The 24,086-nt window shown below is 52.2% G+C and overlaps 1 protein-coding gene across 2 annotated transcripts; it reads right to left on the bottom strand.

The window, feature by feature from the left end:
• Nucleotides 1–595: 595 nt before the first annotated feature.
• Nucleotides 596–23,958, bottom strand: PALD1 (phosphatase domain containing paladin 1). Of its 2 annotated transcripts, none has more exons than XM_062611616.1 (20): nt 23,803–23,958; nt 16,158–16,360; nt 15,925–16,027; nt 15,567–15,746; nt 15,329–15,493; nt 15,065–15,225; nt 14,830–14,905; nt 14,042–14,190; nt 13,861–13,957; nt 13,648–13,752; nt 10,494–10,589; nt 10,156–10,290; nt 9,431–9,547; nt 9,170–9,349; nt 8,250–8,447; nt 7,765–7,905; nt 7,229–7,300; nt 6,912–7,052; nt 3,798–3,953; nt 596–920 (listed from the first exon to the last, which is right to left on the bottom strand). In XM_062611616.1, exons 2-20 carry the CDS (start codon nt 16,340–16,342, stop codon nt 771–773), a joined length of 2,607 nt encoding a protein of 868 aa, XP_062467600.1. In that variant the 5' UTR covers nt 16,343–16,360; nt 23,803–23,958; the 3' UTR covers nt 596–770. The 2 variants fall into 2 exon arrangements, with proteins under 2 accessions (XP_062467600.1, XP_062467598.1); XM_062611614.1 differs by having other exon boundaries at nt 16,158–16,355; nt 23,803–23,951.
• Nucleotides 23,959–24,086: the final 128 nt, after the last annotated feature.

The raw sequence follows: 24,086 nt of genomic DNA, 5'->3' as shown, positions 1-24,086 counted from the left end.
CTTAAAAATCATTAAATACAAATCTCATTAACTATACTTTTAAGTCTACTCTTTGCTGAACAGCTAAACCTCCCCAGCATCACCTTGGCACTGAAAAAGGCTGGTCTTGGGGGGCAGCAGGGACCCCCAAACCTTGTGCCATGCCTGCCTTTCCGCCAGCCACATCTACAACTAAACATTTGGGAAGAACCAACAAAGATGCTCAAATCTGAAAAATACCCAGGTCTGCAGTGACAGGGATCTCTGTGAGTGCTAATCCAGGCTACAAGTGTTACGGCTCCAGATATACACATATATGCACACAGAGGCCTAAATTTATAACTCTGTGTGTGTATATATTTATATATACGCATATATGCATGTGTATGTATATTTGTGTATATGTGCATATATATATGCATATCTGTTTATGGGTGTATATAAATATATATGTATGCATGCATATTCTGCACTGGTTTAGGGAGAAAGTGAGGACAGTCTCAAAGAATGTGGCATGATTCCACGCATCCACCAAATTCAGACAATGGCATCCCAGCCTTTCAGAGTCGTTTTTCAACTCACACCCCACTCACAATCAAGCACCTGCCCAAAAGGGTTGATTTTTAACTTACAGTATTTTTATTGCATCCAAAAGAACCCCAGAAATTCTCCCATTCTAAGGCAGTTTTGGGGCTCACCCCTCCCTCCCCACACCCCCAGGTTCTGGGAAAACAGTCTTTTTCCTCTGCCCCACCAGGAGAAAGCAGCGGGGGACACCCCTGCACCCCAACCTACACAAATTCCCCACGGAAAGGGCGGGAGGTGCTCCCCTGCGCCTGCCAGCGGCCCCGCAGTGTGCACAGGGGCTTGCCCTCCAGGCTCTCCAGCTCAGGGAAGCCCAGCTGGTTCAGAATCTCGTAGACCCCAGCCACTGCCGCCACCTGAAAGCAGAGGGAGAAGAGAGATTTAACTCCCCTGGCATCCTTGGGATGCTTTTGCTACCTCCTGGGTGAAGATGCATGGGGCAGGTCCCCAGCACCTTCCCACATCCAGGTACCCCCCACCCTCCCACCCCAGCTTTCCTTCATGGAACCATTTATACATTTTATAAGCGTCTTCCTTGCTGCTGGGGTCAGCCATCACAGGGTTTGTTGGCTTTGGCACCCTTCTGGTGAAAAGCTACAATGGCGCCTTGTTTTTGCTAAAAACGCAGGGATTATGCAGCGGGGAAGGGTGCTTTTGGGGTCAAAGGCTCCTTGTGTATCTGCAACTTGGGTGTATATCCCCCCCCCTCCAGCAAATAAGGGGGACAGGGGGCTGTTGTGGTTTAAGCCCAGCCAGTAACTCAACACCACCCAGCCATTCCCTCATAACCCCCCTTCCCTCCTCGGGGTGGGATGGGGGGGAGAATCAAAAGAATGTAAATCCCACTGGTTAAATTAAGAGCAGTCCAGTAACTGAAGTATAATAGAAAACTGCTACTACTACTAATAATAATGGAAATAACAAGGGGAGAGAATATAAAATTGAAAGGGGAAAGGAAAAAAAAAACAAAACAATAAATACAAGTGATGCACAATACAATTGCTCACCACCTGCTGACTGATACACAGCCCAAAACAAGCAGCAATTTCCTATGCAGGTCCCTTGACCTTACTTTGGGTTAGGGCAAAACCAGCCCTCAGAAGGATTTGGATTATTTTCTTCCCTTTCTCAAAAACTTCTTCTGCTGTATCACCCCACATGATAATGTCATCAATGTATTGCAGGTGTTCTGGAGCCTGCCCCTGTTCCAGTGCAGTCTGGATCAGTCCATGGCAGATGGTAGGGCTGTGTTTCCACCCCTGGGGCAGTGAACTGGACAACCCTCCAAGTAAAAGCAAACTGTGGCCTGCACTCTGCTGCCAAAGGAATTGAGAAAAATGCATTGGCAATATCAATGGTGGCATACCACTTGGCTGCCTTTGACTCTAGCTCATACTGATGTTGTAGCATGTCTGGTACAGCAGCACTCAATGGTGGTGTGACTTCATTCAGGCCACGATAGTCTACTGTTAGTCTCCACACTCCGTTAGACTTTTTCGTTGGCCATATGGGGCTATTAAAGGGTGAGCGGGTCCTACTGATCACTCCTTGGCTCTCCAGTCTACGGATCAGCTGATGGATGGGGATCAGGGAGTCCCGGTTGGTGCGATATTGCTGCCGGTTAACTGTTGAGGTTGCTATTGTATTGTGCATCATGTGTGTTTATTGGGGTTTTCTCCTTTCCCCTTTTAGTTTTATATTCTCTCCCTTTGTTACTTTCCCTATTAGTAGTAGTAGTTTTATATTCTACTTTAGTTATTGGACTGTTCTTATCCCAACCCATGGGGTTTACAGTCTTTTGATTCTCCTCTCCATCCCGCCCAGAGAGGGGAAGGAGGAAGGTGAGCAAACGGCTGCATGGTGCTGAGTTATCGGCTGGGCTTAAACCATGACAGGGGCAGATGTAAACCATGCATTAAAGATGCTGCATTAAAGATGCATTTAAACCCATGCATCCAGCCAACAGCAAGCATCACACATCTCCACTAAAAAATGGTCCAGCCCCAGCCACCACCTCCTGTCAGGCTATACAAACACCAGCATAACCGAGATGCCAGGGAGGGCACTGGCCGTCCCCCCTCCTTGCTGTGGCCCCTTCAAGCAAGATGGGGCAGGGGGGGACGGTGAGCAGAGCTGGCAGCCACTGCTTTCATCTCCCGCCCAGTGGATCAAACATGCCAATATGAATTAGTGGTGCTGGCAGAGGCAAGCAAAGGGATGAGGTTTTTCCCACAAAGGCAGGCACTGCCTGCTTAGCACCGTGCAAACCCGGGGACAGAAAAACTAATCTCTGCATCATAATAGAAACAAATAATAAAAGTAATAAATAATAAAATTTAAATAATGAAAAAAATAATAAAATACAGTGATAAACATCAAATAAAATATAAAATAACATAATTCAAATTACTGTGTTCTCCATCTTTCCCTTCTCCCCTTTAAATCTCTTGTGCAGAATAACCCTCCAGGGAGCAGCACACATACTCCCTATGCCCCCCATCATTTGTGCCACCTCCGAAGTCCCTTTTCCAGGTCTGGAGCATCTTTCTGCTGCAAATTCACACCCCCTCCATGACTGAGTACAAAGCAATGTGCCCCGAATAAATCCAGAGCCTACATCCCTCTGAGCAGGAAATAAGGATAATTTAGGGTCTTTCACCAACCCCCCCTTCCATTTTCTCATCTGATTCCCAGTTCCCTCAGATGCTCAGTGCCCTCCCTCCCCTATGCCACCTGCCCCAGTTGGGCAAGGCAAAGCAGGGCTGCTTTTAGTTATTCTTTCATTTCACTCCCTGAACTCTTTGTCCAGGATATTGTACTTTTAATGTACTGTAAAGAAACCAGAGGTAGGGTTGGGTACAAGAAGAGCCAGCCAAGCTAATCAAGCCAGGCAGAGGCGTCTGGGGCAGGGTTGGTTGGTGGTCTCCCAGCCCCAGATGCTGCAATCACAACTGACAGATCACAATAAACCCTGGGAAGCTCAAAAGAGGAAAAAAGGGCAAATTTGAGATGGGAGAGCACCCCATCCATGTGGTAGGATACCATCTATCTGCAGTGACCTGCTTGGTTTTCCATAAGAGCCACCAACCTGGTGGTACGGGAGTTAATCAAGAACAAAGGGACACACAGGAAACCCCCAGCAACCATATGGAAATCATATACAAAATAAGAACAGGGCTCTACTTCCCAAATGAGCAAGGACTTGGTGGCAGCTTAGGTGGGGAAAGGCTCACCTCACGCATCCAGAGGCTGAAGGGCCGCTGCCAGGAGTCCTTCTTGTCAAGATGCAGGTAGGCATTGAAGAGGATCAGGTAGATGTAGCGCTCCAGGTACTGCAGGCTCCTCAGCTGCAGCATCCGCGTCTCCTTCTCATCCTTGCCCGACTTCCCCTGGAAGGAGCAAGAAACTGGCTGAAATGCCCGTGGCACCCACTTTGGAAACGCACCTGAGAGGCAGCTCCTGCACCCAGGACCTCCTATGCTAGGGAAAAGCCATATATACTGTTACACACTGGTCCTCCAACACTATTATCCCCAAGGGAGCTCAGCCCAGGGTGCAGCCCCTACCTCACCTTCAGCTGCCGAGAGAGGACCACTCTGGGGACAAAAGTAAGTGTATCCTTCCAGCCCGCTCCCACTGTGGCCTGGCAGTCCAGGCTCTCATTACCTTGTGGTTTCCAGCACATAAAAACTACCCCTTTACCATGCAGACCTCAAAAATAGATGAAGGATTGCTGAATGTGTGGGGTGTGTGCCCAGGAACCAGGAACAGATGTCCAGGTGCAAACCATACCCAAAACCATGAGCTCTTGGACTGCAAAGCATTTCCCTGGGGAAAACTCCGGTCAGATTCAGCCTCCACCACTGAAGAAAGGAGGCCACAGCAGCCACCCAGAGCCCCGCTCTGAGGCTGGTGACCATTGCACTTCCTATTACTAGTGTATATACATATAATTATGCTATTATTATAGCTATTATTTTAAGAACAGATAATCCCTGCAATGATGCCCCTTCTGGGAATTAATAAATAATAAATGAGGAATAAATAGTCAGCCAGCATACGTAAGAGCCCTGATCCCACAGTGAACCCTGCAGACCATCCCCAAAGAGTAGCAAGTCCTTGCTCCAGTGTCAGCACCAACCTGCTCTCAGCAACAAGCCCACTCTACTTTCTCTAGGTCCTTCCCCAGCCACTTGTTACCAGGGCACACAAACATTTCCACCATGGACTTTTAAAACCACAGTTTGTTCAACCAACTTGTACCCCTGTTTGTGGCAGCAACAAGCAAGTGGTTCTGACCTTGAAAAAGGTGTCTCCTCTGTATTCGAACAGCAGATCCTATTACTATTATACTATTACTTATCATGGTTTTATATTATTCTGTTTAGGTTTTATTCTATTATCCTATTATTTATCATTTTATTATTTTCTATTATTTAATTTTATTCTATTATCTTATTATTTATAATTGTATTATCCTGTCATCTTCTTATAGTCTCCTATTTTTTTCCTCCCACCTAGGGGTGAGAAGGGGTAGGAACAAACCAAAGCAAGTACCAGAGCACCATATCTTTCCCTCCTGCTTGCCCTAACCCTGAAAAGCATCTCTGGGCAGGCTCCCACAACTACAAAGCAGCATTACCCCCACACATACAGCAACCATGCCATGACAATGCTGGTTCACCCAAACTGCATGCTTCTCTAAACAGTAACCACAGCTTAATTAGAAGTCCATTAGGGCAATGTCTAGAATATACAATTCCTGTAATTCTCTTCAAGCTGCTCATCACTGGGGAAAAAAATACAATAAAAAAAAGAGAAAGCATTTGTGCATGCCTCCCCTGGCCCAGCCAAATCCAATGGGGTGGATGGAGCAGCTGAGAGAAAACACAAAATGCAATGACAAAAGTCTCCTCCTAGGACAGAGGGTGCAGGAGGAGCGGATGACTCCCTCTTTATCTCACTTTCCCACTAAGCTGCCAGGGTGAGTTGGATGCAGCCAGCCCGGAAACAGGATACGGCCCAGGAACACCCATATGCTGGTCCTGACCATCAAGAGCCAGGAAGAGGGGCAAGGAGGTCGCGGGAATTGTCTCCTGACAAAAACCCACACCAGGAGCAGGCCAGCAAGACTGCTCTGCTGAGCTTTTCCTCCTGGGACCCCCAGGGCTGAGTAGGGGCAGGAGGCAGCAGCAAGGCAGGGATCATTCTGGGTCACTGGAGAACATAATTGAATCCATAAGCAGGAAGCCACTAGTTTAGCATGGGAGTTTTTAGTTCTGCAGCAACAAAGGATGCAATAAAGTAGGTGAGGCTTCCCACTGACTACACGGCCACCTCCCCATAATACATAGAGAAGGGGAAATAAAATTACTTATCCCAAATAATTTCACAGTAGCTATTGCTTTAAATAGTCACGTCCCCAGTGGTTTATCCCACGAGGCTCAGGTTTTCTCTCCCAGCCCCCCAGAAAAGCAGAGGACCCCATTAAACCAGAAGGCAAAAGCCCAGGGAGCTGTGGATGTTACTGGGTGATTAAATGCTTTTGTTTTCCTTCCCCTGGTCAATCATTCACAGTTGTTAAATGAAAATACAGGTCAATGGCAGCTGTGGCAAAAGCTACAGTAAGGCAACAGTGGAAGGGACATGGAGCAAACCATCCTGGGCAGGGACAATGCTGAGCCCTGAGCTCAGCCTTTCTTAAGGTCCCATGAAAGAATGGCACAGCTTAAAAAAGGAAAAAAAAAACATATCCTCTCTCCCCTTCATCAGCTCCACAGAAGCTCCCACATAAAACCGGGCTGCAGCCCACAGGCTCAGCAGGCCACAGGACGCTTCCTGAACGGGCAAGGATGGGTCCCCTCCCGATCTCGTAGGAGCCTCCAGGGCTGGGAGCGGAGCGGGAAGGACCAGCCCTGCCCTCTGCCGGCTGCGGGATGCGGGACAGCGCCGGGAGGGAGGGATGCTGGGTGGTATACGGGAGGGTGTGGGATGTGGGACAGCGGGATGCTGACTGGGATGCAGGACAGTGCTAAATGGCCAGGCTGCTGAGTGGGATGTGGATGGCACCGGCCAGGCGGTATGCAGGAAGGCACCAGGCAGGGAGGACATCCTGCATCCTGTGCCATCCTGCAGGTGGGATGCAGGATGGCACAGGATGCAAAGACAGTACTGGGTGACTCTGACCAAAAGTCACTGGGTGGCTCATCTCTGGTGACATGCTAGAAAGCTTCAGCCCAAGAAATCACCCAGCTTCAGCAGGGCTGGTCCCAGAGCCTGGCAGCACCCTCTGGAACTGGGTGCAGCAGACCAGGGCAGCCCTGTGCCCACACAGAGGGCATGCTCACCTGCCGGTAAGTGCAGATGATGATTTCTCGGAGGTGGTAGTGCATGGGTGTCATGGTCTCACTGACTGTGTCCAGAGCCATATCCACCTCTTTCTTCATCCGGTGACCATCGGGCAGGAGCTGGACCACCTTCATCACCACCTGGAACATGGGAAGAAGAAGCAGGGGCTTTACCAGGTGCCTCCTCCCTGTGACCCTACTGCTACATCCCTACCTGCGAGAGGATATGGCCACTCCGAACAAGCAGCCATAGCTAAGGTAGCAAGGAACAGGCTTGGAGGGGGACCCTTAAAACAGAGTCAGGCCTACGGACTCACCTCAAACTCCCCTTTGGTGTACTTGGCATCAGGCACACTCACGATTTCCTCCTCGCCCATCTCAGGGATGCCCTGGGACAGTCAGAGCGACAGGCCATTAGGGGCTGCACACCCTGCACCATTCATGCTGCCCAACAGCTTAGCAGAAATGCAGATCCTGAACCCAACTCACCAGGACCTCAGGCATCCCCCACCTCCCATCTGCCTGGGAAGAAAAAACCAAAATTTAACCCCACCACCCACTCTGCAAGGAGGGAGCCAAATCTCTCCTGCATTTAACCCTTCTTCCTGGAGTGGGAACTCTCAGTCAGGGTAAAGGCTCACCAGGAAGGTACCCTCACTACTCCTGAAGCGAGCTGGAGGCTAGGTACAGCAAGATGCCAACATATGGGCAGTCACTCCCTTGCAGCCCTGGCGTCACCCCTGCCCTCCCCACTCTCCTTTTAACCCTCCCACTGTGCAATGACTGTACTGAGCTTCCCCAGCAGTCCCCGCTCCAGCCTGAGCCCAGGGAGAGCTGCAGACCCAGTACGCACATTGAAGTGCCAGAGGGTGAGCACACCAACAACCATGGCCATGGTGGTCCTGCCTCGGCCACTGGAGCAGTTGAACACAAAGGCTGCCCGTGAGTCCTCAGCCAGAGCGCTCTTCATCACCTCCAGCAGCCGGTCAAAGTCCTGCCGGGGGTGAAGACAGGTTTTTTTTATCAGTGCAGCCCACCACATGTTGGCACAGGCTGCCCCCCTGCCCTCCCCACCAGGGCATCCCACTTATCCTACAGCCACCAGACTAAATCCTAACTTCTTGCTGCTGGATCCAACCCAGCAACCTCCACTCCATCTCTGGCAGGCTGAAGGCACTCCCCAGGGACCCTTCCCTGCCTCAGCAAGCACCCTGTACCAAGCCTGGGCACACCACCATAGTCCCTGGCCCAGAGGGCACCGAGCACCCAAGTGACATTCACCCCGCAGCAGCAGGAATGGCCTGGGAAGCAGGCAGCACCATCCCATCCCCAGGGTACCTGCTCCTTGGGAGCACAGAAGTCAGGGATGGGGATGCGGCGGTAGGTCAGCCCCTGGCAGGAATTCTTCTGCTGGCTAAATATCTCCTGCATGGTCAAGCAGCTCTTGAACATCTTCATCTGCTTCTCTGCCTCCAGGTACACTTCCAGCCACTTCTGGCACTTCAGCAGGTCACCCTTCAGCGTAGCCTCTAGTTTCTGCAGAGGATGGAGAAACCCTCACTGTGAGACCCACTCCTGTTATTTCTATTGGGGAGGGGGGGAGGCAATTTAATTACTTTAATTATTTTTTCAGATGCAGGCTGAAATCCCTCTTAAACACCCACCAAACTCAAAACCCCCAACCAGGTCCTGGACATCACTCCTGACCAGCGCCTCTGTCCCCACCATGCTTGATGGGAGCCCCAGGAGCCTCATCTTCCACCACCCCAGGGCAGCTCCTCCGCATGGTCACACTACTGCTGGCAGCCAAGCTACTCGCTGCTTATCTCCTCTGGACACCAAGCTGGGAACATCTGCTCTTCCCTTTCCCCGGGTGCCTTTTACCCTCACTTTTAAGCCACACAATAAATTCTCTGGGGGAGGATCTCCGCTTTGCTGTTTTTGCAAACTCTTACACAGTGACATCAAAGTCAGGACTCTTTTTGCAGTCAGCCACCCAGTTTTCCATCAGCGGGGCTGTCCCCAGCCTCCAGCAGACATGGAGGGCACAAGCTAAGCATGGCATCCAATATGACCACTGCTCCTCATTGCTAGAACTAAAAAAACCCAAAACCAGAAGAAGCAGCTCCAGGGGCTGAGAGACTATCAAAGCCTATGGACATGGCCCATGAGGGCTCTATGGGAGGGGAACATCTGCCCTTCCTGGATGGGCAGGAACCCCCATGTACAAAGCATCTCCCCAGTGGGCAAGAGCTCACCTCCAGCTGCTGGGGCGATGCAGTGGGCACAGGGATCAGCTCCTCCAGCTGCCCGGGCTCCCGCAGCGTATAGATCTGCTCGTTCCCCTCCAGGACCACTTCTTCCCGGAGGTTGATCCAGATGATGTGGGCGTGCTTTCTCTTGGCATCTGTCAGATATCTCAGGACGCTCCCCAGGGTCTAGGTGAAGGCCCAGGCAAGGATGATGGGAGGGCAGGTAGCCCCTTACAAGGTTAGAGATAGGATTAGCATGCCTCTCACCTTGGAGCTGGGCTGCGCAGTTCCATAGATAGGCATCTTGGGCACCCGTCGGAAGTTGGCCACACTCATCTCCTTGGCAGTGCTCAGCACATCCGGGCAGAAGCGCTCATCTGCCACCTGCAGCAGAGCAAAGCCTGGGCAAGAGGTGCACCCCCTGGCACTGTATCTGCCCCTTTCCCACTCATGGGTTTGCAGAAATGTTCCCAGCACAACACAGCCTCTCACCCACAGTCCTGCTCAGAAGCCCCCAAACCCTTCCAGCACCAGCAAGCCAGAGCTCAAAGCCACACAGCTCCATTTCAAAGGTGGGAGATGCTCTTCTTGGAGCAAGACGATGCCAAAGCTGCAGCAAGCCACCAACAGCTCTGGCTTCCTTCACCCAGGCACAGCCAAGGACCACTAAAACATGAAGCTGCAGCTAGGCTAGCAGCTTAGGCTTGCATCTTGGGGTGCTCCAGCATCATGGTACCCCTGGTCTGAGGGGCCAGACACATCTGTGTGCGCAGGGGGTCTCCGGCCATATGTCCATCCTTGCCAAGGATGCCAGCAGGACATAGACTGAGGCCCCAGCAGAAACCTGGAGACCCCACGACTCAGCACTTGCCCCCTACAACAGGGAAGTCCCTTTGCTTCTCCCACCCCACCAAACACCTTTGAGGAAAGTGCCATTCAGGGAACAATGAGGAGCAGCCATGCCCACCCCTACATCCACGGGAGGTACTCACCAGTACTCGTGTCCCCTTGATGATGAGATCCCCAGTGATGGTAAGCTCCGATGAGTTCATCTCCGCCTGCAGCCGGTAGAGCTCGGGGTGCCGGCACATCCACCTGCTGAAGCTGAGGGCAAAGCCCAGGGGGTACTGCCGGCGGGGGGCCGGGGGGAAGGGATGTGCTGTCAGCACGGGCTTGCACCCCCTGCCCAGATGCAACCCACAATCCCACCAAAAAAAACCACATTTGCTTGAGCAGCTCAGAGGTGGAGAGTCCTTCCCTCCCACTGCACGTGGAAGCCAAAACAAAGAGCAAAGGAGGAATTTTGGGGTTGGTGGAGTTTTGTCTTTACCTGCTCATGAATGTAGTAGTTGAAAGCAATCAAGTAGAAATAGCGTTCGAGGCTCTGCAAAGTCCTCTGGAGAAAATACTCTTTGGTGCTGTTCCCCTGAAAGCAAAGGCAGGTGGGATTTGTGGTGCCCAACTCCAAACAGTCCTGAGCCCCAAGCAGACCAGAAGGCTGGGGGAAAATCCCTACACACACTTATTTGCAGCTGACTTAGAAGAGAGACAAGCAAGCAGCAAACAGGACTGAGGCATGTTTTTTATGGAGCAGGTTTTCTGGAGGGAAGAGGGGAAAGACAGGCAGAAATGCCACTTAAGCTGCTCAGAAGGTTTTTTGCATATTCATGCTAACTTCACCAAGCTGTTTGTTTGGAAAGAAACTACTTCCAAATGAGAAGGGGCTGGGAGGGGGAACATACAAAACCCAATCTGGAATGCAGTGTGGGTTTTGGTTTTGAGGTTGTTTTTTTTTATGAAATATTTCAAGTTTTCCATATTAAATGATGCTTAAAGACATAAATTTGCATTTCAGCTCAAACAGAATCTTCCCTTTAGGCCAAGGACAAACCGGGAGCGGCTCCAAACAGACCCAAGGGGCGTTGCTGTCCCAGGGAGATACGCTGTCCAGCTGCTAACCAGAGACTCAGACCCAAGGGCAGGGGGGTGGTTAACACAAGGTCCTGCCTGCATCCCAGCCACCTCCAAAGCCTTCAGCGGAGATGCTTGGGCAGCAACATCCTTTGGAAAAGGCATCCCCTTACTAGCAATGCCAGGGGTAGGGATGGGGGAAGCTGGCTGGAGACATCACCTCCCAGCCCCATGCACCGGGTAGTATAAGGAATGGTTAAGAACCTTTCAGGGACCCCATCTCTGCCTTCAGAGCCCAGCAGAACCCACCAGGACTCACTCCAGGGTCAGCATCTCATGGAGGATGCAGATCCCTAAATGATGGGTGACACTAGACAATCAAGAGCAAGATGAGCTTATTAAATAGAAACATAAGCCACACACCCTGTAACAGCCTCCATTTCCAAAAGCCTCCTTTTTCCTTCATGCCCAGAAGCATCCCAGTGCCTATGTAGCTGGCTTCAAGCAAGCACTCTTCTTCATCTTCACCATCACCTTCCCAAACCAGGCGTGTGCCTCAGCACAACTATCTCCTCCCAGGGATGCAAGCTCACACCCTCAGAATTTTTCACAATTCAGAAACCACATCCACACTGCCTCAGGGCAGGGGTTTGTACATCTGAGCATCCTATCCAATAAACTAACCCACAATGCTGGCACCAGCAAAGGTGCACCCAGCACAGGACCCACAAGCATCCTTGGAAAGCCTGTCAGGAGCACCCTTAGAGAGCTTGTCAGGACCCCGCTTCCCCAGGGTACAATGGAAAATCCTTTAAGATGGGGCTGTATACATACGGAGATTGGCCTGGCAAGCAGCACTGTCCACCTCTGACACTACACAGCTGACACATGAGTATTTACTTGTTCTCAGCAAGAGAAATCCGGCCCACTGTCGTTTATCAAGAGGTAGAGCAGAGGTCTTTGCTCTGGAAACTCCAAAGCCTGCAAGGATGGAGCCATGCCGGGTTTGCGGACAGCATCAGTGGTGGAGCAGTGCTTGTCCCCAGGAGCTTAGGTTCCTGTAGTCTCACCCAAGTTAAATCTCTTAATATTTCCACTTAAATAGGCTTTTGATGAAAAGGGGAATGATCAGCTCATGTGTCAGCCATGGAGAGCTGAGTACCATGGGGATCCAGCTGCAGCTCAGTAGCCCAGGCCAGGATACACCTGCCCCTACAACACCATCACTTTAGGCCTTAAATCTCTGCTTTTGTCCTCAGCGCAGGGCAGAAAACCACAGTCCAGCATGACATCATTCCTCAGTGCCCAGAAAAGCCTTTCCTCTCCCCAAAATCAAGTGGGACTCTGCCAGCTCAGCTGGCAAAGCCCCTCGGTATCACCTACAGCCCCTCCAGCCCTACCAAGCCCAGGCTGTTTTTTTCAATGGTCAAGCATCAGCCCCTCTCCCCTCCTCATCCTCTTTCCTCCAGCACATTTTCCTGGCCCCCTGCCATTGTTTAAACTTGCTCTCGCTCCATGTAGATTTCAAATAAACTCTCCTTGCAGGTAATTTATGGCAATCCCCCCGTCGTTTATTTCCCCAGCATCCAGGATGACATGGAGCAGCCTTTCCCAGCAGCGAAAACTCAGGGAAAGGCTTCGAGGTAGCAGGAAAATCTTGTGCCCAAGCTTCCCCAGCTATACACAAAACTGCCTGCTATCACATGAGCAGCACCAAACATACCCAAATTCACCCTAAAAGGGTGCAGGGGTGTGGACAAGTGTGGGGTTTGCCACTAAACGCCAATAAAGTGGCAGGAAATGCTTTCTTTTCCTATTGCTTAATCCTTTTTCATGGTGTTTTTGTGCTCCAGCCTCTTTGCTTTGGATGCACAGCACCTGTTTTCAGATTGCCCTTTAGAACCAGTCCCAGCACTTCCAAGCCACATTCAGCAATAAATGGGAAAATTAATCTCCAAAGAGGCTGAGATAGGGGCAGCACTTCCATTTAGAACATCCTCCCTCCCTCCATCTGCTGCCTGGTGAGGACCCCCTGGGTCAGACAGGGGAGACTACGGCTTCCCAGCATGGAAAACGACCCTGCTGGCTTTCCAAAACAAAGGGAAAGAAATCTGCAGATAGAAAAGCATGACCTTGAGTGATTACATTTGCAGGAAAACCTCCCAGCAACAATCCCTCCCAGCTCCTGAGGACTTCTACCAGCCAGGCTGGTATCAGTTTTTCACTTTCAGACCCGGTGAAACCAGAGCATGGGATATTATTTGCCCCCAAGGTCATCTACCACAAGCAGCAGCAAAGCCCAAAACAGCCAGTTTTCCTTCAAATCCCAGGCTGCTCTGTGTTAGGGCTCTAAAACAACGGGAGGGGGAGAGGGGTAAGGGGGAAAAGAAAAAGAAGGAAAAAAAAAAGAGAAGCTCCACAACCTTCCAGGTTTGACATCGCTGGGAAGCTTCCAGCTCACAGGAAGCTTTGGATTTCCAGAATTTACATTCTTCTCATCCCCACGCAAAAGCAGCTCAATAAATTACCCTGTGCACGCAACTTGCCTCCGGGCAATCCTCTAATTAGCATACCTGGATCTGATAGTCCTCCCCAATCCCTTCCAGCTTCTTCTTGTATTCATAGATGGCTTCCTTCATGTCATGCATCTCCGAGCAGCAGGTGATGGCACCATCCACCTTGTGACGAGCAAGCAGAAAGCTGCTCAGCAAACCCCAGACTGGGGGGGAGACCAACTTCCCCCCCTCTCATCCACTGTGAAAGGGATTTTGCTGGCACCCCCTTACCTCCTCTACTATCTGCTGGCCTTTGGGGACCATCTCAATGAAGGCCTGGATGATCCGAAGCCTGTCCCTGGGGGATGCTTTAGGCGGGTGGGGGAGACTGGGGTGGAGAAGAAAGAGATCAAACCGGCCCCAGAGGAACAGGCATTCCCTCAACCCCTGCCCGAGCAGCTGCGCCACTTACTCAGGCTTCTGGGCAGCTCCTCGGTGGTGGTGGAGGATGAGCATGCCCATGGCCATGGCCAGGTTGGTCCTGCCCACGCCAGTCTGGCAGCTGAAGAGCAGCGCTGGTGGGGGTCTGCCAGGGTCCCGCAGCAGCAGACTGGGGCTCTCCTAAGGGAGGGGACAGAGGGATGGAGACCACAGAGACATCCAGGAGAGACAGGTCTGCCACCACAATGGCCAGTGTGGAGATGACAGCTCTGCCCAGGCACAGAGAGGTGAGCGGCATCACCTCTTTGCTCAGGGAATGGTGTGTATGGCCCAGGACAGCACAATGGGCAGTCAATCCACCGCATCCCCCTGCCCCATGCCCGCTCCAGCCATGGCAGACATTGGCCTGTCCATCCCACCAGAGATGTTCCCATCACCAGGCCCCAAGCCACTGAGATTTCATCTCCCAGGTTAAAAAAAAAAAAGATAAGAGAAGCCCTGCCATTGAAAGCCTTTGCCCCAAACCCAGATCACTTATCCCAAACCCATGAAGGGAAGAGCCACCTGCACAGGGATGATAGGACGTGGCAAGGGATGGTCATCTCCAGCCAGGGGTAGGGATAAGCAGCTGGACAACATAGGTTTCTCCAGCAGGGTCTACAGCAATGGGAATGGAATGCAACCGCAGGCACAAGCATCCCCTAACACAGAGTGTAAAACCAAAACCAGAAGATGCTGCTCCCATACTCCCCGATCAGTGCACTTGCTCAGGCAGAAGAGAAAATCCCAACCCAAGGTGGCCCCACGGATTAAGCTCACCCTGAGGAACTGGATGAAAGCGTCAAACTGCTCCTCCAAAGGGGCTCCCTCAGCAGGCAGAGGCAGGCGGTGGTACCTGAGAGTACAGGGACAGCCCTTGTTAGGAGGAGAGGGACATGGCTGGGGCTTTGTCCCCACCACCATGAAGGACACATGGCTTAAAAGGTTATTACAAGCTCAGCTTGCAAAAGCAAAGCCACCAACCACACATGAGGAGGAGGAAGAAGGGAAGCACCTGTAGGAGGGCAGGAGGAAGATGGGTCTGCGGTAAACCTCCTCTGTCACCTGGATGTCCTCCTCACACTGCACCCGCGCAGCGTGGGGCTCATCCCTCAAGCGCTCAATGTCATTGTAGACGTAGTAGATGCTCTCGCTCAGCTGCGCAAAGTCATGGATCTGGAGGAGATGTGGAGCCCCATTAAGATCCATGGGGTGCCCACCACCTCTGACAACCCACCCACCTCCCATGGGGTGATGACCCCCTCCCATCCCACCTCACCTCCTTGCGGATGGCCAGCTCCAGGCTCTCTGCCCGCAGCCCCTGCTGCAGGCGCTGGAGGTTCTCATGCAAGTTCTCCTTGCCCCGAGGGGTGTAGGACACGAAGTCCCCCTCCAACCGCAGGAAGACCACAGGCTCCTCACGGACGCAGAAGAAGACGCACTCCTGTGAAGATGGGGAGAGGCTGCCCAAAAGCCCTCTTACCTTTTTCCACCCCAGTTTCCACCCTCCCACCAACCTTGTGGCCTTCTCTCTGCAGCTTCTGCAGCATGAGCTTGAAGCCATTGAGGCTGGGTTGTCCCATGCCAAACACAGCATAACCTCCTTTGGCTTGTCGGAAATTGGGAGCGCCACAGCTGCCAGTAGTGTTCAAGACGTCTAATTTGCCGTATATGTCCCTGACCATGAAATATTTCCCCTGCAAAAGAAGACGGGCAGAGAGAAGATGGGGAATAAGTGGATTTGAGCAAGCAATTTGAACACAGCTGGGAATAAAAGTGGCTTCTTCTTGGTTAGCTTCAAAATCAGCAGCAAAAAAAACTGAGGTCACCAAACCCCAGGCTGAAATGAGTTTGGCAGGGGGTGGTGATGCTCACCTGCACAAGGTAGTGTTCCAGCGTGGTGTCAGAAATGCGTCCCACGGTGTAGTTGGCCTTCAGCAGGTCATCGTGGATCTGAAACTCCTCCCTGCAGTTGTACCTGCAGGAGCCACATGTGGTGGATAGAGTTAAAAAATAATGGCATAGGTAAAGAGTAAAAAAGCAGTATATAGGGAAGAGGGTGCAGAAAAACAGAGGTCTGGAGTTGCAAGAGGCTGCCAAGGACTTACGTGATGACCACAGGTGCCACTTTGTTGGTGATGATGGACTTGGCCTTGCTGTTATGGAACCCCAAGGTCTGGAAGGAGTGGATGCTGAGGGAGCGCTGGTCCTCCATGCTGCCGTCGCCTGGCACTCTGCTCTCCAGGGGGGATGCCGAGACTGCCTGCTGTGCTGCGCTGGCGGTTGTACCCATAATCTGTGGGCAGCTGCACTGGGACAGGGAGGCAGCAGGGAAAACAAGGAGGGAAGAAGGGAGAGGAGCTTTTTTTTTTCAGCTGATCCTCGTTTAGAAAGGGAAAATCCTGGGCGGGCACAGGGCAACCCCCTGCTGACAGCCGGCAAGGAGAGGCCCGTTTGGGAAGAAAAGCTAAGCAGCCCTTTCCCTCCCACTCCTGCAAATGGCTTTCTTCCTCCCTGCCTGCCTGCCATGTGGCTCCCTCCATCAGGGAGGGTCCAGACCCGGAGCAGCTGAAAGTGGGGCTGAGGAAGGTGGAAGGAGAAACACTAGATCCAGCCCCTAAAATCTGCTGAGTCAGCAGATGGCACTGCAGAGGGACACAGCAGCACAGCCCCTAGCCTTACCTTCTACTTCTCCAGCACCTGTAAACCGCTCCAGGGTTCCTCCCTGCATAGAAAACGCTTGAACAGTGGTAAATACTGCTAAATATTTAGTAATTTAGGAGCTGGCTAGCACGCCTGGAGCAGCAAGCAATGGAGGCTTCAGGAGGTTGCTCCCCAAGCCAAGCTGTGCACGCATATGCGTGCACACATGCATGTTGATGCACACACAGGCAGAGGAAGAGCTGGGGAGCAGTTTATGAAGTGTTCACACATGATTTTGCAGCCTCAGAAATTGTGGGCAGCAGCAAGGAGGAAAGGTGTCCCCTGCATAGAAGTAAATAATCCTGCAGTACTGAGAAACCCCCTTGATTGCACCGGAGGTATCAAGAGCCTGGAGGCAGTGGGATGAGGGATTTCCTCCACCAATTAATGAAGAAATCTGGAAGCTGCATTTGAAGCAGCTGGTTATTCCCATACTGGAGGAGCATCTGCTCTCCCAGGGCAGGTAGAGGACCCTGAAAGCAGTTCCCCCTCCCCAGGGAGCTTATCCCTAAACAAGGATGAAAGCAAAAAGGCCAGCACAGGGTGGGGGACTGGCTGCAGCCAGGAGCATCCTGCCACACTTGACCGGTCCAGGACAATGAGCCGACTGTCTCCATCAGCCAGGGCTGGATTCCAGTAACCAAATAAAGTGAGAGATGGCAAAGGGGTAGCCTGGAAAAAAAAAAATGACAAAACAACTCTGCCCACCCTTACTGAGGTGGTCCCCAGTAAAATCGCCTTTGTACTGATGCTGCATGTGAAATAACCTTGGCAGCATCCAAAGGGGGATGGTACCCACTCGGTGGCAATGCACAATGCTGGAAAACCCAGAGTAACTTTAACCCAGCTCTACAAACGCTTTTGCAGCTGCTTCTGCTGCCTTGCAAGCAGCACAGGATCAATCCCTTACTGCAATCCCAGGGAATGTGATGCCCCCAGCAGCTGCAAATGCCTGAAGGGGGGAAAAGCCTCCGGAAAATGTGCTATTTCAAGACAGCCATGTGCTGGCACAGATTTTCCCCTCCTCCCCATCTCCTTTCCCCGCTCCACAGAAAACTTGTTGCTCTACCATGAATTTTCTGCACCATTAGGCAGCCTGGTTTCTTTAATACACAAGAGAAAGGGGGGGCAAAAAAACGCAGCTGCTTCAGGCCAGTGCCATTTCTCCACATCCCCTTATGCATTTCTTTCACATGAACATTGTCAGGGTAAAAATAATGCAAAAAAATAAAACATAGGGAGATTTCAAGTGTTTCAGAGCAGGCACTCGTGGCTTTGGAGACCCCAGCCAGCAAGCAGGAGGAGGGCATTCAGCCAGGATGCTTTTTTCTTTATTTTGCTCAGAATTGGTGCATCTTTTCAAAAGCAGCCGTCGCAGCCCACAGGCCATACCGATCCTTCTGGGTCTGCTCCAGCATCCCCATGCCAGGGGATGAAGACTCACCCCTGCAACTTGCAGGCAGGCACAGGCAGCTTCTGTATTTCATCCATCCTTCTCCCCTCCACTGCAGTCACCCGCTTTCACCATAAATGCCCCAGGGATATTTTTTTTTTGCCTGACAAACCACACCGGCAAATAACAGACATAAAAGACGTCGGGCAGATTTGGAAATGGTCTTTCAAACCACAAAATGAATGGAGAGAGGAAATCACATTTCAGCTTCTTTACCCCTCTCAGCTGGGCAGGCAAAAGCAAGCATCTGTTAGAAAAGTACTGAAACTACCCAAAATGGGTGCTCTGGGCAACCATGGGAACTGCTCTAAAAAGCCACAGGAAGAGGGAAGTGCTGGTGTTATCCATACAGGAGCAGCTATTTACTGGTACTGCTGCTTCCAGAGGGAGTAAAGGGGCTTACACACTCCTAGTTCCCAGCCTGCAAGCTGGGACACAAAACAGGATAGGTGGGGAAAAAGAACTCTATCCCAGAAATCCAGATACAATGATCCTGCCTGAAAACTCTCCTAAATATCACCAGTAGCTGCGATGAGAAGAGATGCAATGGAGCCACCATCACAGGCCAGCCAAGGGGGCAGGAGTCCAGCCTGGGAGGGACCAGCCCAACAAAGGGCTTTGGATTAGCCCAAGTATCAGGTGTTTTTCCCCTAGAGTTGAACCCAGTTAGCAAATCCTAAACAAGTGCTTAGACAGGCAACTTACCCTTAAAAAATAATTAGTTTTATTATCTGTAATTTAAAGAACCCAAATGAATCCAACATCTCACCTGGAATACTAAGATCTGAATTATTCCTCAAAATCAGACACCTTGGTGAGGCTTTGCTGTTTTCATGCCACTGCAAGAAATGAGGGTGCTCAGAAGCAATTTGCAAGGATTTTATGATGGTGTTAGCCATCAGCCAGGTCAAGCCAGTTTTGAGCATTTCTTTACAAAGCAAAATGCTGTATTTAGGATGTTCCTTTCTAGGAGAGAGAGGATGCAGAGACAAAATGTCCTGTACAGCAGCCTTTCCTCCTGTCTGTAATCTTATCCCCACGGTGAGAGGTGCAGGGACAAACTCCAGAAATCCTCACCATGCCAGCTCATCCCCACCAGCACTCACAGCTCCTAATCTCAGAGACATTGTGGCTGTGGCTCATTAACAAAGAGCCCATTTTCTCCCCAGCCACAAAAAAAGATGGACACCCTGTAAGAGGGCGTCCCACCAGAACAAACCAGCACTGTTCTTCTCCAGGTGTTCTGCCTACATTCAAAGCTCCAGCAGCCACCAGTTAATTATTCCTGCTACCTAACAAGAAAGCAGAGCCTCCAGGTGGGCAATGTATAGATGCTTCCCTTCCCCTGCAGACCAGTCCCACTGAACATGGAGTGGATGGGGCATGCTGGAGGAGCTGCAGACAGCACCAGGATGCTGCTTGAGCATCCTAAGGGATGACAGGAAGGCTCTGTGGCCTCTCCCACGCATCTGCCATGTAAGTCTCAATGATGTACAGTGCTCAGCCCCCCACCTCCCCGAGTCACTCCTCTGCCCACCACCCAGCACAGAAGTTATTCCCACATCCAGGGACCTGGCGAGGACTCAAAGCCAGAACAAACAATGGACTAAATATAGTGGGGGGCGGCAGGGCTACAGCTGCAGGATGCATCTGCCCTGGCCTCCACTATGAGGAGGAAGCGTACACTTGCCTGGCCGCCTCATTGTCAGCAGGAAATAAATCAAATAAATCTCCTGTGCATCCTCAGGTTATTTTACAGGTTTGGTTTGTTTTTTTTTTTTTTTACATAAAGCACAAAGCCCTATAGGAAGCAGCAGCAATTGCAGCATCCTCCTAACGCATCCATCCCTCCCCTTGGTGTGGGGCAGCCCTAGTGGCTTTTTAGCACTAGACCGGCAAGGATGCATCCACAAGGGACCAATCAAGGGGCACCTGGCACTGCTGACCCAAGCAGGGAAGCAGGAAACACTGCAGTGGGTGGAAGGAAGCCACAGCGCTGCCGGAGAGGCATCGCTGAACCCTGAAGGAAGCACTGGAGCAGAGCCCCAAGCCCCGGCGTGCTCTTTAACCCTCTTTTTCAGAAAACTGTGAAAATAAAAGAACACACAAACAGACATTTGCCAGGGGAACCTGCATGTGTTGGGAGATAACCCAGAGCAGAGGCTGCATGGGAACCAGGCTCCTGTTGTTCCAGATGATGCTGGAAGGAAGCAGCTTGGCTTATTTAAAAAACACAATAAAACAAAAAAGAAAAATGAGAAATAACATATTAAGCCATGGTTTAGCTGAAACATGCCGTTTGCTTGCTGAGCATCAAGGGTGAAATAAGGCAAGGAAGCAACACGACCCAAAACACTTTAAACCTACGCAAAAGCACTTTGCAGTGGGAAAGGAAAAGGCTCTGGAAAGCCAAGTTTGCAACAGCTCTGATTTTACAAGTCTTGATTGTTTTACTATTATTTTTAAATACGCAAAAGCAACCGCCCTCCATTATCAGGGCTCCTCAGAGAGCCAGCACCGACAGCCAAAAATATAACCAAATAATCAGCATTTCCTAGAAAGTACAGAGGTATTTCTCAATCGGTCCGAGATCAGTGCTGCTAATCCCCTGCATGCCCTATGCTCTACCACTGGCATCTGCCAAGGCGGAGGGGAAAGTATCAGTGGGATATCTTCCCCCAAATCCAAGCAGGAGCACCAGAATAACAAGGACCCAGCATTTCACACCCCCCTCCTTGACGTACTCCTGCCTTTTGGCAGAAAACTGAGCACCACATCCCCGTCCTCCACGTGACCAACCCGCCTTTACTTACTTCATTTAAAAGTCTTTACCCTGAAGTCAGGGAAAGCTGTTTGAGACAGGGAGGAGGGGATAAAAAAAAGGCAACCAGGCATGTCACCCCAGAAATGTGGGTGTGATTCTGCACCCCACCATGAAGGTAGCCACCGATGGGGAGGATGCTGGGACCCACTGGGAGATACTGGGAACGGTACTCAGGCTCCAACCCTTGCTCCCAAACCTCGTTTACAGTGAATCATTAATCAGCAGTGTCAAACCCTCCTTGCTAAGCAAAACCCCAGGCAACACATGAGAGGAATTAAGATATAAACATGTCTCAGCTGCAGGACATGGCTTTTTTGGCCGAGCCACCACAGCTTCAAAGCTCACCTGTAACACCTAACAGGGCCCAGGTGCAGGATGCCCTTTGGATAAGCAGCTACCACATGCACCCTCTCCCCTGCAATAAGCATCTTTATTGTGTTTTTTAAAGGGGATCCTCAGCAGGTCCCCTCACACATTACACTAGTCCCCAGGGTGCTGCTTTGCATGCCAAGACACAAGAGAGAATTCACTGCACAGCACACAGGAGATGCACAGGCTCCCTGCTATGAAAGCAAGGGGATTTGTCAATAGAAAGAGGAACAAAGCCCTAATTTGCAAGTGCCAGAGCTGCCGGTTGCGTAGTCAGCTCACTGCGGTGGTTTCAAGGTCCGCAAGCGTGCTTACTGAAGTTTCCTTTCAATAGTGCAGAGAAAAAAAGCCATCAAGGATAGAGATAAAGGCCAGGGGCATCTCCAAAGAGACAACCACCCTGCAGCCAAGCTTCCCTCCAACACAAAGTACTCCCCAACTCACCAGGAAGCACCACAGCCCCACGCCCAAACCCGTTCAGCCAAGTCTTTCAGCCAGTGCTATTTCCACTTCTTCCCACTGGAAGTTTCAGTGCGTGACCCTGTACAGGCTGGTGGCCGGGGAGGCTGGGGTGGCACCCACGGCACAGCACCCTGCTCCCAACCCTGTGAGGCTTAGCGCCACGACAAGCCTGGCCAGGGCTCTTCGGGAAGGCAAGGGCTATGATTTTGTGCTATTCCTAGCTAACCACCAGCTCCCCTCCCGACGGGAGGGCTGGCGGAGCAATGGGACGGCTCCATTTACACGGGGCCGCTTTTCAAAGCCGGGCTGCGGCAGACCACACCTTTCGCAAGACAAGCAGCACCTTATACGCGCCAGCACCCGCCGTCGCACACGCCTTTGCACGCTCAGTGGTTTTGCATGCGGTAGCGCACGGAGCTCATGCTCCTGGGCTCTCCCCCACCCCACTCTCCCAAATAAAGAGAAACCAAGCAAATCCCAGGGGGGTGTTTGCTCACAACAGAGACCTGCCAGTTATTTTTAGGCCCCGTGTCATTTGTGCAGACATAATCACTTCCTGCCTTCCAGGAAGGAAATGTCCCACCACTGCTGCCTGCATGCCTCCCCCTGCCTGCCTGCTCCCTCCTCAGGCAATGCCTGCCCACTCCCAGCCCAGCCACCTCAAAACTTGCTGCCTTCTCCCCCCACTCCCAATCCAGAGGGGATAGCAATCAAGACACAGGTTGGGATGTATCAAGTGCTGCAGTCCAGAGGCTGCAGGAAGATGGTGTTCGCCCCCCCGTGCTTAGAGAAGTGATGCACTGTGGAAAGCATAGAGGAAGAGGTCCGGAAAAGTCCGGCAGCCATAGGAAACACAGCCTGGATGTAGTTTCTGGAAGCTTTCAGCCCCGATAGCTACAGATCCTGGGCAGGAGCTTAGTGAGAGTAGGCAGCCTTTCCTTCTAGGATATCCTCCGCATCCCGGCTCTGCCTGGGAGACACGGCACTGAGGGTGACCCCAATCCTACATGGGGCAGAAGCCCATCAGGCTCTGTGAGGCACCATGCATGAACATACCAGAGGGAAACTGACTGCTGAGTGATTCCAGCTTTCCTGCTTCTCCTATGCTCCCCAAATAGGATGCTCCAGAGCAGGGAAGGAACTGTGGTTACATCTGCTCCTCTTCCTACTCTATCCTCATCCTCCAGCAGAGAGCCATCCCACAAATCCCCATTTCAAAGCTGGCTTCTCAGATGGCCTTTGGGAGTGTAAGGGAGGCAAACCAACGGATGCAAACACCAAAACTCACTTTGGAGCACTCCAGCCACAGCAGGCACGGCTAGCACCATCAGACAGCCACACTGGGCTTCCCGCCTGGGTCAGCCTCCTGCAGGGCTGGCTTCCAGACAGCAAGAGGGAGAGAAAAGCCCCTTTTAAATAGGAAACAGGACTGCAAAGGCACAAGAGCTGGGAAGACACCACAGGGCGGATGCTGGGCCTCAAAACTACTTATCCATCTATTTTCTAGAGGTTTCAAGCACAGCATTGGCTGCAGATAAAACCTCCTCGACCGCGTTGGGGTACCTCATGCCCACACCGTGGGGTTTGTTTTCCTGGGCAAACTAAAGCTTCCTCCCATCATCCCTCGCCTTGGCTCCGGGGTGAAAGGACCCCTGCCCAACAGCACCCCGGGCCCCGCAGGAGGAAGGCTGCTCCTAGCAGCGGCACCCACCCCCTCTCCCGATGGGGGCTGGCAGCAACCTTCCCCCCCTCCCCGGGTAGCGCATGAGGGCACGCCGAGGTCCCGACCGGCTCCAAGCCGGTACCCCACGCTCCCTCCATCCTCTTCCCCATGCACCCGGCTGCGAAATTACCCCACCCGCCCCAAGAAGGGGATGAGCGGGGGAGCCTATCCCGGGGGGGGGGAGAGATGCCCGGCCCTGGCTCGTGGGGGATACGGTACCTGGCGGCAGCTCCGGGCTCAGCTCCCGCGCCGGGCTGGCCGCGCCGTCGGGCGCCCCATGAGGGCGGCGGGACCGGGGTGGCGGGAGCGGAGCCCCGCGGCCGCCCCGACCGCCGGAGCCTCGGCGGGGAAAGGAGGCGGAACTGGAGGAGGGGCAGCGCTGCCGCTTGGCCCCAGCCGCGCCCGCCGGCTGCCCAGCACCGCCCCCCGCCCAGGGACACCCCCACACACACAGGCCCGCCCCACGCGGTGCCCCAGCACGTTGTTACCCCTCAGGGACCCCC

Source organism: Pezoporus occidentalis, unplaced genomic scaffold (assembly GCF_034315485.1).
Source record: "Pezoporus occidentalis ecotype Australia unplaced genomic scaffold, CSIRO_AGI_Poc_V1 ctg155, whole genome shotgun sequence".
NCBI classification, from domain to species: Eukaryota; Metazoa; Chordata; class Aves; order Psittaciformes; family Psittacidae; genus Pezoporus; species Pezoporus occidentalis.
Note: the sequence above shows the minus strand (reverse complement) of the source record. Positions and strands in the feature narration are given on the sequence as shown.